This window comes from Giraffa tippelskirchi, chromosome 4 (genome assembly GCF_054371585.1).
Source record: "Giraffa tippelskirchi isolate mGirTip1 chromosome 4, T2T-mGirTip1v1.2.pri, whole genome shotgun sequence".
Lineage (NCBI taxonomy): Eukaryota > Metazoa > Chordata > Mammalia > Artiodactyla > Giraffidae > Giraffa > Giraffa tippelskirchi.
Genome location: NC_137278.1, coordinates 6,015,822 through 6,032,604, shown reverse-complemented (window position 1 = coordinate 6,032,604; position 16,783 = coordinate 6,015,822). Strand labels below are relative to the sequence as shown.

The window sequence follows — 16,783 nt, the reverse complement described above, 5'->3', positions numbered from 1 at the left end:
ACCACTGGTTCTCTTGTGGTTCTTCTCCCTCCCAAAGACAAGCCAAACGGCTCCTGGGGCAGATCGTGGACCGCTGTCGGAATGGACCCGGCTTTCACAATGACATTGACGGCAACAGCACGGTCCAGGAGATTCTCATCCCAGCATCGAAAGTGGGTCTGGTCATCGGCAAAGGCGGGGAGACGATAAAGCAGTTGCAGGTATGTGACCCCCTGCTGAGCCTCACTTCAGCAGGCCTTCACTTCCTCCATCTTCCCAGCTCGGGAGGCTTTGTCGTGGCTCTGGCTTGCCTGAGCTGGGCTGGCCGTGCACCACGGTACAGAGCTCCCCCCAGAACCTCTGCCCAGGGGCTTCCACAGTTCTGAACACTTACTGTGGCCAGGCTTAATGCCAGCTGTGACACCAAGGCCTGGAGTCCCCTGAGCAGGCAGCATCCACTGTGGCAGTGAAGCCCTGTTGAGACTCTCAGATGAAAATCCTGTGTCTAGAGCTAGCAGCACTCCTGCTCTTAGTTGTCAGGTCATGGATGCAGCCGCGTACTTTTTCTAAGGCTCAGGGTCCTTGTCTGTAAGAGCAGGGAGGCGCTGGCCTCACTGTTGTCATGAGCTAAAGTAATACGCGTTATTTTTATTTACATGAGACCCTGAGAGAGGTGCCCACTACTGAGTAAATGCTTCATAAACTGCTCTGAGCTCCAGATTCCCTCATCGGAGACACATGGGGCCAGGTGTGCTTTAGGATTTAACACCCCCAGCAAGTTCCGGGGCTGCACCCCGTAATCAAATGGAGATTTCCATGGCTGAACATAGTAATGACATGAATGAACAGGTATGACCTAAATCAAATACCTTATGATTATACCGTGGAGGTGACAAATAGATTTAAGGGACTAGATCTGATAGACAGAGTGCCTGATGAACTATGGACGGAGGTTTGTGACATTGTACAGGAGACAGGGATTAAGACCATCCCCATGGAAAAGAAATGCAAAAAAGCAAAGTGGCTGTCTGAGGAGGCCTTACAAATAGCTGGGAAAAGAAGAGAAGTAAAAAGCAAGGGAGAAAAGGAAAGATATTCCCATTTGAATGCAGAGTTCCAGAGAATAGCAAGGAGAGATAAGAAAGCCTTCCTCAGCGATCACTGCAAAGAAATAGAGGAAAACAACAGAATGGGAAAGACTAGAGACTTCTTCAAGAAAATTAGAGATACCAAGGGAACATCTCATGCAAAGATGGGCTCAATAAGGGACAGAAATGGTAGGGACCTAACAGAAGCAGAAGATATTAAGAAGAGGTGGCAAGAATACACAGAAGAACTATACAAAAAAGATCTTCATGACCCAGATAATCATGATGCTGTGATCACTCACCTAGAGCCAGACATCCTGGAATGAGAAGTCCAGTGGGCCTTAGAAAGCATCCCTACGAACAAAGCTAGTGGAGGTGATGGAATTCCAGTTGAGCTATTTCAAATCCTGAAAGATGACACTGTAAAAATGCTGCATTCAATATGCCAGCAAATCTGGAAAACTCAGCAGTGGCCACAGGACTGGAAAAGGTCAGTTTTCATTCCAGTCCCAAAGAAAGGCAATGCCAAAGAATGCTCGAACTACAGCACAATTACACTCATCTCACACGCTAGTAAAGTAATGCTCAAAATTCTCCAAGCCAGGCTTCAGCAATACATGAACCGTGAACTTCCAGATGTTCAAGCTGGATTTAGAAAAGGCAGAGGAACCAGAGATCAAATTGCCAACATCCAATGGACCATCGAAAAAGCAAGAGAGTTCCAGAAAAACATCTATTTTTGCTTTATTGACTATGCCAAAGCCTTTGACTGTGTGGATCACAATAAACTGTGGAAAATTCTGAAAGAGATGGGCATACCAGACCACTTGACCTGCCTCTTTAGAAACCTGTATGCAGGTCAGGAAGCAACAGTTAGAACTGGACATGGAACAACAGACTGGTTCCAAATAGGAAAAGGAGTACGTCAAGGCTGTATATTGTTACCCTGCTTATTCAACTTATATGCAGAGTACATCATGAGAAACGCTGGGCTGGAAGAAACACAAGCTGGAATCAAGATTGCCGGGAGAAATATCAATAACCTCAGGTATGCAGATAACACCACCCTTATGGCAGAAAGCAAAGAAGAACTAAAGATCCTCTTGATGAAAGTGAAAGAGGAGAGTGAAAAAGTTGGCTTAAAGCTCAACGTTCAGAAAACTAAGATCATGGCATCTGGTCCCATCGCTTCATGGGAAATAGATGGGCAAACAATGGAAACAGTGTCAGACTTTATTTTTGGGGGCTCCAAAATCACTGCAGATGGTGCTTGCAGCCATGAGATTAAAAGACACTTACTCCTTGGAAGGAAAGTTGTGACCAACCTAGATAGCATATTAAAAAGCAGAGACATTACTTTGCCAACAAAGGTCCATCTAGTCAAGACTATGGTTTTTCCAGTGGTCATGTATGGATGTGAGAGTTGGACGGTGAAGAAAGCTGAGCGCCGCAGAACTGATGCTTTTGAACTGTGGTGTTGGAGAAGACTGTTGAGAGTCCCTTGGACTGCAAGGAGATCCAACCAGTCCATCCTAAAGGAGATCAGTCCTGGGTGTTCATTGGAAGGACTGATGTTGAAGCTGAAACTCCAATACTTTGGCCACCTCATGGGAAGAGTTGACTCATTGGAAAAGATCCTAATGCTGGGAAGGATTGGGGGCGGGAGGAGAAGGGGACGACAGAGGATGAGATGGCTGGATGGCATCACCGACTCGATGGACGTGGGTTTGGGTGGACTCAGGGAATTGGTGATGGACAGGGAGGCCTGGCATGCTTCGATTCACAGGGTCGCAAAGAGTCGGACACAACTGAGCGACTGAACTGAACTGAACATAGTAATAGTCACAGTCACTGAGAGGAGGACTGGAAGTGCGCTTCCGTGAGTTTGGGTTGGTTTTGCTGCCAGATTTTGTTAGGGACTAGCTCTTATTTCAGGGCTCAGGGCCTTTGAAGTTGCAGGTCAGGGTTGTGGCCTGTGTGCTCTTGCAGAGCCCAGTCCTCGGAGGAAGAAGGCTTTCTTCTGAGGACCCATGTGCCCCCACAGGAGCGGACCGGCGTGAAGATGGTCATGATCCAGGATGGCCCATTGCCCACGGGAGCAGACAAGCCCCTTCGCATCACCGGAGACCCGTTTAAAGTTCAGGTAGGAGAGAAACCATGGGTCAGGCAGGTCCCAGGTGTGGTGGCATCACTTGGTAGTATATTTGTTGTGTTTTTATGTCATTCGGGAAATCATAAGCTGGGGTGGTCCTTGATTTAAGGCAGGCTGTCTTCTCACACCAAGTTTGAGGGTGAAAAGAACTGGGTCATGCTGCCCGGTACCAGGGCTGCTGGCCACATGTGGCTGTTGGAATCATTCACGTTAAATAAAAAGTGAGTCCCTTATTTACACAGGCCATGTTTCGAGTGCTCAGAGCCAGCTGTCCACAGAGGCTACGGCAGGGGCAGCTGACGCACAGGTTGTCCACAGCACAGACAGTCTTGTTGGCTGATGCAACTCTGATCTGATGCAGTTTCTGATGCTGACCTATGCTCAGCTCAGATGCAGGCTCCCTGCGGCATTAGTTTGTTCTCTCGACCCATTTTGACAAGACAGCTGGCTGCGGTGGGAGGCGACTAAAAAGGTGCCCAGACCACGGAAGGTGCACGTGTGCCCTCATCGCAGGCGCCCCGTGTGCCTCCAAGGCCTGCCCCCAGCGCTGACAGCAGGCAGAGGCTCCGCCCTGCAGCCCTGGGGCTGTTAGCAGGAGTGGGTGTGGGAGTGTGGCTGTCCTCGTTTTTCCGCCGGCCTTGCTGCAGTTTGAATCCCTCTGGAGTGACCCACCTCGGAGAGCCAGCCCAGCAGTGACAGCTGTCCTCGGAGGGGTCCTGGGGCTTCCAGCCGGCTGAGGCTACCCGTCTCTGGCAAAAGGGTCCCTTAGTTCTTAACAATGTCGTTCAGCTGAGCTCAGATGATAGTCACTGGTAGATATCATCTGATAACACTTTTTTTTGGTCAAGGTCTTCATATAAAACAATGGTTTTAAAACAGGATTGAGGGTAGGTGATTACGGTGGCTGCTTTGCTTAGGTTCCAGTCAACAATGCAGCCCTTCACTCCCTCCCTTCACTCAGCCCCGTCAGGTCCCCCAGAGTTTCCAGCCTTTTTAAATGTAAAAAGACTGTACCTAACCCTTCCACACTTGGCTCATCCAGTCCAGCCTGTGGACTCCACTGCTGTGCGTCATAGAGCTCTTTGGATGGAGGGAAGAACTGGCTGGACAGCAGAAAAGCCACCTCCCAGAAAACCTCCACTCTTTGCTTCGCTAGTGGAACATTTGGCTTTTGTCTTTCGTAGAAAAAATACCTGGGCAGAGAGCTTATTTCATTGATGTTTCATGAATTTGCAGGAAAATTATTACAAAGGAAAGTTTTTAGTATTTATTTTTTAATGTTAAAACTGTATTTTTTGTGTTTTTTATTTGAAAAAAACTATTTTTTTTGTATTTTTTATTTTACAATTTAGGGTAAATTGTTCTTTGGGTTTTTTTTTTAATCTTCCAAATTTTTTATTATGAAAAACTGCAAATATAAAAGTTGAAAAGATAGTGTAGTGAACATCTGAATACTCTCAACCTGCTTATACCATTTTTGTATGTGTGTGTATATATATTTTTTATTTTTTTGCTTTACCGTTTGTGAGTAAATGGCAGGTACCATGTGACTTTTCTGGGCTTCCCAGGTGGCTCAGTGGTAAAGAACCCACCCACCAACGCACGAGACGAGGGTTCAATCCCTGGGTTGGGAAGATCCTCTGGAGAAGAAAGATGGCACCCCAGTTCCAATATTCTTGCCTAAAAAATTCCATGGAGAGAGGAGCCTGGCAGGCTACGTGGGGCTGCCAAGAGTCAGACGCAGCTGAGCACACACACATGACATTTTACCTCTAAATCCTGCAGTGTGTATCTCCTAAGAATAAAGCTCCCTTCTTTATTATAAAGGGGCATAAGAAAATAATAGTAATACCATGACATCATCTTACAGTCAGTCCATATTTCAGTTTCTCCAAATGTCCTAGGACATTGCTGTTTTGGTTTTTCTTGTTTGATTTGATTTTTCCAGAACTCGGACCCTTTCTGGATTCCCCTAAGACCTTGACTTGTTACATGCGGTTGCTTCTTCGCCCCGGCTCCTCTGGGGCTGGTGGCCCAGGTGGAATGGACTGACTCAGGGCCCTCCAGGGGGAGAGGACCCTGGGTGTGCCTTAGAGATGGTCAGGTGTGGGGCGTGGGCTTGCCAGTCGAGAGGAGACACTCAAGAGCCAGAAGGTATTTGCAGGCCCCCAGGCTGTCCTCTTCCCTTGACCTCCTGGAGCTTCTCTGCCAGGGGATGCATTGTTAATGTCTTCTTTCCTGAGAAAGCTACCCCACAGTCAGCGCTCTCAGATACCCCCACTCCCCACTGGAAAGAGATGGCACACTGAAAGTATGGTGGGACGACCATAATCAAGTTCTGACCCAGCCCAAGTGTGCTGACCCACCCGCAGCTTTACCTGACAGCCCACCCTTATCTGTGTGGACACTTAAGGTTTGATACACATGCTATGCTGCCCACCAGCAGCCCGCCCCTGTCCCAGGTAACTAATAACCGTACAACATAGTGAGTTCTCCCCAGCTGAGCACCTTCTGAGGCTTTGAGCCCAGTGGGAGAGGGTTTAATCTTTCACCTGGTGTCATGTGTTTTTTCAGGATTGTTTTCCTTAATGCCTTTTATTTGTGTTTATGCAGCAAGCAAGAGAAATGGTCTTAGAAATCATCCGAGAGAAAGACCAAGCAGACTTTCGAGGTGTGCGCGGTGATTTCAGCTCTCGAATGGGAGGAGGCAGTATAGAGGTATGCTTGAGTTACAGGTTAGTAGGCAAGCTTAAGGTTGAAGGTCACATTCTGTTAGCCTTCAACCTTGAGCAAGTTATGTAATGCCTGTCTGATTTACAAAACCCTACAAGTACACTTGCTTCCCTGGGGGTGTGTGGAACAAGTGTCAGCTGTAGTGAAGGATGCCAGCTGCGTGCATTTCAGGGACTGAGGTCTTTGCCCCTGCCTTGGGGTTGTACTTCAAAGCTTACCCCACTGCCCAGATGAAGACCAAAGTCCAGGTTTTCGTGGTGACCTGTGTTGTGAGATTGTATCTAACCCCTAAGCCTGTTTTACTGATGAGGTGGAATGGGATTGTCATGTATCCTTGATGTTGTTGCAGCATGAGTGGATCTTGCAAACATGATGCTTGATAAACGCAGCACAAATGCAGAAGGTCAGACGTCATATGGTTCCACCTACGTGAAGCGTTAGACTAGGCAGAGAGACAGAAAACAGAATAGAGGTTACCAGGGGCCGTGGTTTCACAGATACTGCCTGCTTATTGGGGTGATGAGAAGGTTTGGGGTTCACAGATACTGCCTGCTTATTGGGGTGATGAGAAGGTTTGGGGTTCACAGATACCAACTGCTTATTGGGGTGATGAGAAGGTTTGGGGTTCACAGATACTGCCTGCTTATTGGGGTGATGAGAAGGTTTGGGGTTCACAGATACCGACTGCTTATTGGGGTGATGAGAATGTTTGGGGTGTAGGCATCAGCAATGGTTTACACAGCACTGTGATGGTGTTTAATGCCGTTGAAATGCACTTTTACAGTGGTTAAAGTGATAAGTACTGTGCTACATGTATTTTACCACAAAAGAGTGAAGGACCGTGTATAAACATGTATGGTACATTTATGCTTATTTCATAGAATTTGGAAGATAAATTTTTAATCCTAAATATTTTTTAAAATCTTTATCAGGTTTAGTCTTTCTTTACTTCATTTTTATAACTATTTTTGATCAAGTCTCAGACCTGCTAGATACATTTAATGGACAGGAATACAGTCATCAACCTCAATACTTTTCCTAAGAGGAGAAAAATACGCTTTATTATATCATTTCCAGGAATATGTTGTAATAAAAATCGTTGTATGTATACACACTTACACCAGATTTGCAGAAAAGACAGATTTGCAGGAAAATGCTGATGAGGTTTTGTTTCTCTGTGCTCAGGTGTCTGTGCCTAGGTTTGCTGTCGGGATTGTAATAGGAAGAAACGGGGAAATGATCAAAAAGATCCAGAATGATGCCGGTGTGAGAATTCAGTTCAAACCAGGTTGGTTTTGATGATTCTCGAAATCCTCAGCATTATGAAGAAGTAAAGAACACCTCACCAAACAAGGACTTTGTTTCGTTAGCCACTGTGTGTTCTTGGCTCTCTCTCACCCTTTCTCTCTTTAGCAACATTCTGTTACCAGATTTCCGATCCAGCTTCTCCTCCAGCCCTCGTTGCTTTCTGTGGCTTTGCTGTCAGGGTCACCCTTCATGTACCAGAGCACACTAGCCCGGGAGTGTCCAGGCCTTTTTCTTTTTCTTTCTTCAGGCCAGTGAAAGTTAAGGGAGTGGGGTTCAACATTAGCATTTCCAGCTTTTAATTGCCAATTAAAGATTTAAAAGCAAACACCTTATTTTTTATTTCATAAAATTAAAGGTAACTTAAAACCATTAAAAAAAAATCTTAGACTTCCCGAGTGGCCCAGTGGTTAAGGCTCTGTGCTTCCACTGCAGGGGGTCCCAGGTTCTATCCCTGGTCAGGGAACTAACATCACACAAAGCCCCGAGGCATGGCCAAAAAAAAAAAATATCTTAAGGACAGTTCTTTTAAGTGTTACAAATTTCCTTTTATGAGCAAAATTATCCATAGTGTCTTTATTTTCCTTATCTCTGAAGATGGGAAAACATGATAGACTACTATTTGGAAAATATTGCCATAGCTCAAGTCTATTTTCAAGTTTAGTTTCTGTAATTTTTTTTTTTTAACATTTATTTATCTGGCTGCGCTGTGTCTTAGTTGTGGCCTGTGAGATCTAATTCCCTGACCAGGGATCCAACTGGGCCCTCCCCATTGGGACCTCCTTCCACTGGACCACCAAGGAAGTTCCATGATACCTCTTTTAAATGGCTATAGTCGCGTAATGAGGTTTGACAGAGACCATGCAGAAAGATGTAGCCATACATGTTTCCCCGCCTAAAATGTGTCCTGAATCTAGAGATGTGTTCTTACTACCACTTCGGTGGTGGTAGAAATACCAACTGCAAATCAGATTGATGTTTGTTTCCTTCTGAAGCAGGGCTTTTCCTAATCCCATCTCTCCCCTTGTTCCACAGATGACGGTATTAGTCCGGAGAGAGCTGCACAGGTGATGGGACCCCCGGATCGATGCCAGCACGCAGCACATGTCATCAGCGAGCTTATTCTCACAGCCCAGGTGGGTCTGGCTCTCCAGAGTTCTCATGTCTCACCCTGGAGAAGCACCCTGGAGCAGTCACCCCCTCTCAAGTCCCATTTCTGAAAACCAATATTCTCGTCAGTTACCTCCCTCCAAGATTACAGCCAGTGGCTTCTCTCTGTCTGTCTTTTAAAACTGCCTTCCTTTTATTTTTTCCCTGCTAGTTTATTATTCTTCTGCCTTTTTATTATTGCAGAATCTAGATTGTCTTCACAAAAGTAAGTTCCTAACTATTTAAGCTGCTTGGGGGATTCACAGTGCAGCTGGCCAGGTTTCGAACAGTTGGGCACATTATAAAACAAGTCAAGTCTACTCTTAGCTTTAGAAAGGACTTCGTGATCTGCCAGAATTTTAAAGCTGTCTTGAGGCACCAGATCCATGCTCACATTCATATTTCTCTGGACTGTGAGCAGGCTTGAATGACAGCTCCCCGCACTGTGTTACACGTTGCTCTAGGGAGCTGCTGTAGCTGGTGGTTGGTTGTCGTGTCATGTCCTGTCCCCCAGGTTTGCAGGAAAAGTCTGAGAGCAGTAGGAGCTGAAGAAAGAAGCAAGAGGTTAGAAGCCATCATCCCAGCTCTGCCATCTTTCATGTGACCTTTGGCAAGCTAGCCATTGAGCCCCTCTGGGCATAGTTTTCTCAGCAGCAAGCCAAGGGGTTTGTTTGTACCTGGAGGTACACCCCACATGATCCCCTGAGTCATCTGGGGGTACCTGCTGAGGTTACAGATTTATGGACCCCCTGGCCCCAGATCCCTGAGTCAGAATATCCAGGAGTGGCTTGGGTTTCGCCCACAGTCCCCAGGCAGTTGTTAGGATGAGGCAGGTTCAGAGAAGAGTCACAGATTGCTCTCTGACATCCTTCTTCGTGGTAAGAACCGGTGATCCCGGAACTGCGAAGCTGTGAGATGAGGAGGAGACAGCCTTGTCTCCCAGAGCCCGAGGCATCCCCTTTTAGACGGTTGGCTGTGTGTGTGTTCTCACGTAGATCCCTAAATCCCCTTGTTTGCTGGTCGTCTGTCGCTCATAAAAGCAGAGTGCCACAGGAGGCAGTCCCGTCAGCTCGGCTTCCTGCTGGTCTAGATTCTGGGTAGACATTCAGTTCACGCTTGGTCGACGGCAGCCAGTTCACTCCTACTCTGCGCTGTGTCACATGTCTGCCGAGCTGCCCCTTCCCTGAAGAAGCTCTCAGCTTGACCGGGTTTGCCCTGAACACTGAAAAGAGTATCAGTGCTGCCACTCCTGAGCGCCTCACAGGATAGAGGCTGGAACGGCTGCTTCGCCCTGGAGAGAAGGGGGTCTTCCTCTCCTGAGAGCCGGATGTGGGCCTTGTCTCTGCTGGGCGAACGGTGAGAACATGGCGGAGGCCCCTCCAGCCCCAGACCATGGGCAGGTGTGCCTGGCTTCCCCTCCCTCTTTTGAGGAATGAGATAACCAGTTTGGGTTGGTTTGCTTTTGTTTTTAATCCTTTTATTCTTTTTGCTGGTTGGATTTCAAGGTGCTGTGCTTTAGCCGACTCTTTGTGACCTCCATGGACTATAGCCCGCCAGGCTTCTCTGTCCATGGGGCTTTCCAGGCAAGAATACTGAAGTGGGTTGCCATTTCCTCCTCCAGGGGACCTTCCCAACCCAGGGATCGAACCAGCATCTCTTAGTTCTCCTGCATTGGCAGGCAGGTTCTTTACCACTAGTGCCACCTGGGATTGAAAGGTATTCTGACTCTTAGAGCAGTGTCTGAGTTGTTCTTTATAGCAACCTTGTCGGGGGAGGGCCTGAAGTCACCCTTGCCACTCACATGTCACTTTCAGAAGGCCATATGTAGCTCTTCAGCGTCTAATATCGGGCTTCTGGTAGGCTCAGCACTGAGAAGTAAACCGGCTCCTGATGCCTGTAGATTAGGGCCCAGTGATTAAAACTCCCGAAATCAGGGCATTGGGCTTCAGACTTCAGAATTTATACCTGACTGCCTGTTTTAGTTGAGTGTGTTTGTGCTATTTATGTAACCACATGATTTGTCTGCGCAGGTCTCCTTGAATGTTCCTGTGGTTTGTGTTAATTCTGGTTTTAAAGGAGCACTTCGGAATCTGAAATGTGGGAGAGATGCTCAGGCCCTAATGTGTGGCTTTGATTACATCCTGTCACTTAGCCTCCTCCCCAGAGAGGAAAGCTAGTGCTGGAGGCAGCGGCAGAAATGTCACTTGAGCTTCGCTTCCTTCCCAGGAAAGAGATGGTTTCGGAGGCCTGGCGGTGGCCAGAGGCAGAGGCCGCGGCCGCGGCGACTGGAGCGTGGGGACCCCGGGCGGCGTCCAGGAGGTGACCTACACTGTGCCGGCCGACAAGTGCGGCCTTGTCATCGGCAAAGGTAAGCGGTGCTGTGGGGGGCGGCGCGCCCCCTCCGGCTGCTTGGCCTGAAGGCAGACAGGCCGCACGTCCAGTACCTCCGAAGCACGAGGTTCACGCCGTTTTCTACACTTGACCGAAGGGGCCAGGGGCAAGGCTTCCGCTGCCTTCCCAGACACCCTCCTCGCCTGGGCCTTCTCAAACACAGGGCAGAGCGGGTCCTTCATCACCGCCTGGAAACAGATGTTATACAAGGGAGACCTGTTGAAGCAGCCTAGGTTGTTGGAAGGGCGCAGGTGAGGGGCCCCTGAACGTTTGTCAGTGGGCTGATTGGTGATTAACTCACTGCCAAGGAACTTAGAGGAACCGTTCAGACCATTTCCTGAAGCGAAGATGGCTTTCTTACAAGTGCGTCACTTTCTGCCTTACTGGATTCGGGTGTTTGGTCTGTATTGACATAACACATGAAAACGGCTTTTATCTTTTCAACATGTTTACCATGAGTAACAGACACCCTGTGGGGGGAAATAAAAATTGATTTGTTAGTTGTCTGTAGGCATTTAGAGAACATCAGGTAAGAAACCCTTGTTACTGGCTAATGTGGCTCCTTCCTTCAGTGAAGAGCAAAGGAGAGAGCAGACCGGTTTCTGGGCTGTCTGAGCTGGCCCGGCAAGAAGGGCTGCTGAGAGCAGGTCTGGGCTCTGAAGCAATAGGCCTGGCTTCTCTGCCCTCTAAGCAGAGCCCCTGAGCTGGCAGGAAACTCTTGTTCAGCATCGGGTTTTCTGTCTGCTTCTCAGTTCATTCCTTTTGTATGTATTTGACAACATACGGAAGACATAAATACCGTTTTCTCCCTAGAGTTTCCCCAATTTCTCTGATCACCGGGCATCTCCTAGCTGTTGGAGGGGTGCTGGCATCCCACGGAACATGGCCTGGGGACATCTTCACCCCCAGAAAGCCAAGGCTGCCGTGGCTAGCGCCCCCGAGCTAGCCTTCAGTCGTCTCCCAGAATCTGTCCTGGGCCCCGCTCTCAGACACTATGTGTTTTATGCTCTTTTAAAACATTTTATCTCCTGTATCTGTGCTGTCTCTTGGTTATTAAGCTCTCAGAGGTGGGAGGAATGACGTGAGTTTGTTCTGATTTTCTGGCAGGGTGTATTCATGTTGGGAGGTGTTCAGTGGACATTGTTAGCTGCCCAAATGCTGCGATCATTCAGACATGCGACCCAGACCGTCAGCTGGCCTGCTGCCATGACGTTAAATCCAGCTGACGCCCTGGAGTTCGAGAGTCAGATCTAGGTTTCTCTGCGCTTTTCGAGAACCGTCATGTCAATGAGGGTTTCACGGGAAGTGTCTTCTCCAGAGCTGGCGGAGCCTTGCTGTCATCACTGTGACAGTTGCTCATAGTCAATGAAGCCTTGGTGCTCACAGGACAGCCTCTCTGTCCTCTATCAGGTCCTCCTGAGTGATCCCCAGAGGAAAGAGGCAGCAGAATGCAGCAGTCACGCATGCTGCGTTCTACCACTCTAGGAGCAGCCTCAGGAAGCCGGGATATATTTCGCTGGGGCAATAGCTGGGGTCTTTCTGTAACTCCCTCCCCGCAAGGGCTGGGTCTGAGGTCTTCCTTTTTTCTTGGGAAAGGCACCGGGGTGAGCGGTGCCACACGCAGGCAGGCCTGCTCCCACCCCCCACCTCCCACCCACCCCCCACTACAGCCCTTGGACAGACGCTGTGCCTCCCTGGGCCCCTGCTGGATTTCCATGATAAATACAGCAATGGTGACAGATAGTGTGGCCAGCCCTGCTCTTGTCAGCCAGGCCTTTTAGCAGGTTTGATTAATTGCTTTACGATTTCACGTCCAGCTGGGGGGCTACTGGTGGGTCGCTTCTGCCCCCCATCAGGTGGAAGAATGGAGCAGGCTGCTGAATGTGCCTGGAGACAGCCACCATGTGCCAAGCTGGTGACCTCATTTTGCAGGAAGATGAACTTAAATTAACTCCTTCCGGCCCCTCGCAGTGTTCGATGCCTCCTCACTGTATTAGCATGCACCCAGCGCCTCGGGGAAGAGTCTGGGGCTGCAGGCCCGAGTGCCCAACCCAAAGGAGGGGCGGCTGGGCCTGCGGGTTCTCTGTCCCAGACACACACGCCCTTCCGTGCTCTTGCCTCTGGGACCAAGCGGTCTGGGCAGAAGTGGGGTGTGCAGTGGAAGGGTCTCCCACCTAATCTTAGCTCATCACTCCCCCCAAACGCTCTTGCCTAGGAGCGAAGCTGCTTACTTCTCATGATGCAGAAAAGATAAAATTCACAATCGGTGAGTAAAGGTCAGTAGTTTGGGGGCCAGGCGGGGCTTGTGCGGACCTGGAAGCAGAGTGAAGCTGCTGAAGACAAGGACTTTTTCGCCTTGGCTTGCGCTGCCTCCAGGACCGTGTATTTGCTCGAGGCAGAAAATGCAGGAACGCTGTCCTTACACTGTAGCGGATCTTGAAGAAAATCATGCATTCAGCCTTTGGGTCAGCTGGGCTTCTCTTTTTATGAATTTGCTTTTAAATTGAGCACCACCCTAAACCCAACTAGCATCCTGCCCAAACTGATGCTGTACCAGGGTTTCCTGAATGCCCACAGCCCCCTGGTTGCCTTCGTGGGATGCCAAGGGCCACTCACGCTGCCTTCAAGGAGAACGGCCAGACCCAGGCCCCGTCTTTGCTCGCGGGCCCTTGTAGAATCCCCTTGTGCTTTCAGGATGAGATGAGACGAGGTGCAGGCCGTGCTTGTGGGTGGGGCCCCTTACTTACCTTCACCTTGATGCTTTGTGTACACGTGGCTTTCTAGCTGTGCGGGTGCAGGGCAGGCTGGGGAGTGAAGGACTGTGGACGCGTTACAATGAAATGACAGTTGGAGGTTAGTTTTGACTCTGGGTGGGGAGGGGTGACACAGAGACTGGCCTTTAGCCTTCGCTTTGACCCTTTGGGGCTCGCTGGTACCCTGCTCCAGATTTTATACCGACTGTCCTCCTCCAGTTTTATAAAATCCTGTGCTCCAGATTCTCCTTGGATTCTGGCTTTACCCCACCCCAAAGAGCAGAGCAGATCTGTAAGTTCTGTGAAATTTGAAAAGAAGAATCAAACCATTGTTACGCCAGTGGAGCTTTTGTTACGCAAATTTCATTAAGAGACTGGGACTCTCCCAGGTTTTCAAAGAGTCCAACTACATTTTCATTATCCCTGCTCCACCCAGGCCTCTGTGACCCCATCCTCAGCCTGCCTCTCCGTCTAGACCCGCCCCCACCCACGGGGAAGACAGAGACTTGAGAAGCGACAGGTTGGGGGTATCAAAGGCCGGATGGGCTCTGGGTGTCGCTGGGCCTGTGGAGGGAGGGGACCAGCCGTGCGGTGACCCCCTCCCATCCCCCCACCGGGGCCGAAGGCCCCCATTGTGCCGGGGAGGGGCCATCGGGTCGCCGTTCTGGGGCTGAGAAAGAGGGAGCGCCTTCCCCAGCTGAGCTCACCATGTGTAAATCTGCGGTCAGTCGGGGCGTCTCAGCCCAGGACACAGAGACAGGGGCCAGTGACCGCTCCGTGGGGCCTTTGCCTCAGCCTGGCCCACAGAGCAAGACCAGCTTTACCTCAGAAGTCTGGTTTCACACGTGAGACAGCCCTAGTCTTGACTAGAACCCTCCTCTGGAGCGGAGTACTGGGTGAGCTCCAAGCTCGGGGTTTGGCGCAGTCGCCGCTTATCCTGGTGTCTGTCCTCCTGCCCGCAGGGGGCGAGAACATCAAGAGCATAAACCAGCAGTCGGGAGCGCACGTGGAGCTTCAGCGGAACCCCCCTCCCAACACCGACCCCAACCTGCGGATATTCACCATCCGGGGGCTCCCTCCGCAGATCGAGGTGGCCAGACACCTCATAGATGAGAAAGTTGGCGTACGTACGCGGGCCCTCCCACCCGGCTCCGGAGTCACGGGGGTTTCTTTTGTCTGTGCGAGGTACCTGCTTCCCCCAGAACCTCACACTTCCCCGGCCTCTGGGTCCTCCGGTGACGCGAGGGCCGTGGCCCCCTCCCACGTTGCCAAGGGGCAAGGTCACGGCGCAGGGACACTGGCCAGGCCCAGACGCGCAGGGCTCCCCCCTCCCCCGGGCACCGCCGCTCGGGCCCCGAGCCACGGCCCCGCAGGCTAGAGGAGCAGCCGGGCGGCAGCCTCCCCCAGCTCTGCCCCTGGACCCCCATGGGCCTTGCCCTGGCGGCCAGCCCCGCAGGCAGCGTTCATTGACTCTGGCTTTAGTTTCAGGCGCCTCAAAGCAGATAAAGAAAGGGAGTGTTGATGGAGGACAGATGGGCCACTGCTCACCTCAGAGGGGCCGTAGAGTGGCAGAAAGAGCCGTGGGCCGGCCTAAGTTGACGGGAGAGTCCAGCAGGTTGGTCCCTCCCCCAGGGCGGCACGCCAGGGCAGGCGTGGTGGTGCAGGACTGGCGGCGTGGTGCATCGGCCACCGGAGGGGCAGAAGCCGCTCCCGCAGTCAGGTCCTTCCCACAGGGAAGGAAGGCTAGTGAGTGCCGCAGGGTGTCTTTACCCCACGAGTCTCTGTCTTCCCGGAGGCTGTGGTTTGTCCTGGGGCGGGCCTGGGCAGAGGGCGCAGGTACGGCTGGCGGGCAGTGAGAGTTCCCTCTGTGCCCTGACAGGGGACCAGTCTTGGAGCTCCTGGACCCTTTGGACAGAGCCCCTTCAGCCAGCCGCCTGCCGCACCTCATCAAAAGTGAGTCTTCTGCATCCGTCTGGACTGTGAGAATTCCCTGCCCACCCAGGAGACCCTCCTTTCCTGCTGCTTCTGAGGATGCCAGCCGGAAGCCCGGCGTGTGGGCAGGACTCCTCCCTGTCGCTCTCACCCGTCCCTGTTGTCCCTCTGGCCTGTCCGTGGCTCACTGACCAGTGCTGGGCTGAGCCTGCCCAGAGGGCAGAGGGTCCCCTGGCCGGCCAGCCTCCCCAAGGAGGGCTTCCCGCCCTGGGCTGGGTAGGGGAAGGGAGTTTTCTGTGAAAGCGCTTCCTGTGTTGGGTCCTCAGCCCTTGTCTTTATGTTTCCCACTTTCTTTCAGCACCTTTCCTCCAAGGAGCTCAGGGTGCTTCCCAAACATTGCTGCTAAAGTAAACGGAAACCCCCATAGCGCCCCTGTGAGGTGGGTGGCCTGCCTTTACTCTGCCCCTTGGGGCAGACCTTGGTGCTTGCCCGGGGGGTGGGGGGGCGGGGACTCCTGTGGAGGGGGTGTGGCCTGGCCTGGAATGAGTGGCCCTTGTTCTCCACAGCGGTCCTCCTGCGTTTCTGACCCAGGGCTGGGGCAGCACCTACCAGGCGTGGCAGCAGCCCACACAGCAGGTTCCAAGTAAGTGATTCGGAAGGAGGCGGGACTCCCCCCCACCCCAGACAGGCCTCCTGGGGCCTCGGGCACATCTCCAGCTGGGCGGGGACAGAGGGCCTGACTCCTCCTTAGACCCTTCCGTCCTCCTCAGGGCTGCAGTCTTCAGCCCTGTCCCCCGCCAAGGGGCCCTGAGAGTGTGGTTTGACCTGAGCCCCTCCTGCCCCGCACCCCGCCTCCCCCTACACTGGGTGCCCACCCACTCCCCACCTCTGGTCTCCAGGTGGCCTCCTCCCTGTCGGCTCTTCTGGCACCATCTTAGGAAGGGACTCTTTCTATCTCCTGAACTTTCAGAAAACACACGACTAGAGAACTTGCTCTCTTAAGAAAACTGATTGTGAAAGAGAAAGAGGTTGTTGGAGTCATACCCACGCTCTCTCTCTAGCCCCACATCAGCTTCAGGAGCTCATTCTTGTGTTCTATTGCTGGTAGAGCTTATTTTTCATAGGCTTCCCCCCAAAAAACCCAAAAGCCCCACGAAATTGCTTACCTTAGGTTCTTTTTTTTTGGACATCTGAAGGACCAGCCAGGCAGTGTTTGGAAAGCGTTCCTCAGCGCGTCGGCAGGCTTCCCTCAGCGCCAGGCTGCTGGACACGCTGCAGCTTTGCTCTCAGGGGCTGGGCCC

At 51.3% G+C, this 16,783-nt stretch overlaps 1 protein-coding gene across 4 annotated transcripts in view; it reads left to right on the top strand.

The window, feature by feature from the left end:
• FUBP3 (far upstream element binding protein 3) overlaps nucleotides 1-16,783 on the top strand; it is a 50,359-nt gene that overhangs the window by 27,858 nt on the left and 5,718 nt on the right. For all 4 annotated transcript variants that reach the window (XM_081587302.1, XM_081587300.1, XM_081587301.1 and 1 more), the window contains exons 7-16: nucleotides 38-200; nucleotides 3,112-3,210; nucleotides 5,833-5,937; nucleotides 7,138-7,240; nucleotides 8,293-8,393; nucleotides 10,633-10,774; nucleotides 14,513-14,673; nucleotides 15,430-15,503; nucleotides 15,841-15,921; nucleotides 16,049-16,125. In XM_081587302.1, coding sequence (XP_081443428.1) covers nucleotides 38-200; nucleotides 3,112-3,210; nucleotides 5,833-5,937; nucleotides 7,138-7,240; nucleotides 8,293-8,393; nucleotides 10,633-10,774; nucleotides 14,513-14,673; nucleotides 15,430-15,503; nucleotides 15,841-15,921; nucleotides 16,049-16,125 — 1,106 coding nt within the window. The remainder of the gene's footprint in view (nucleotides 1-37; nucleotides 201-3,111; nucleotides 3,211-5,832; nucleotides 5,938-7,137; nucleotides 7,241-8,292; nucleotides 8,394-10,632; nucleotides 10,775-14,512; nucleotides 14,674-15,429; nucleotides 15,504-15,840; nucleotides 15,922-16,048; nucleotides 16,126-16,783) is intronic.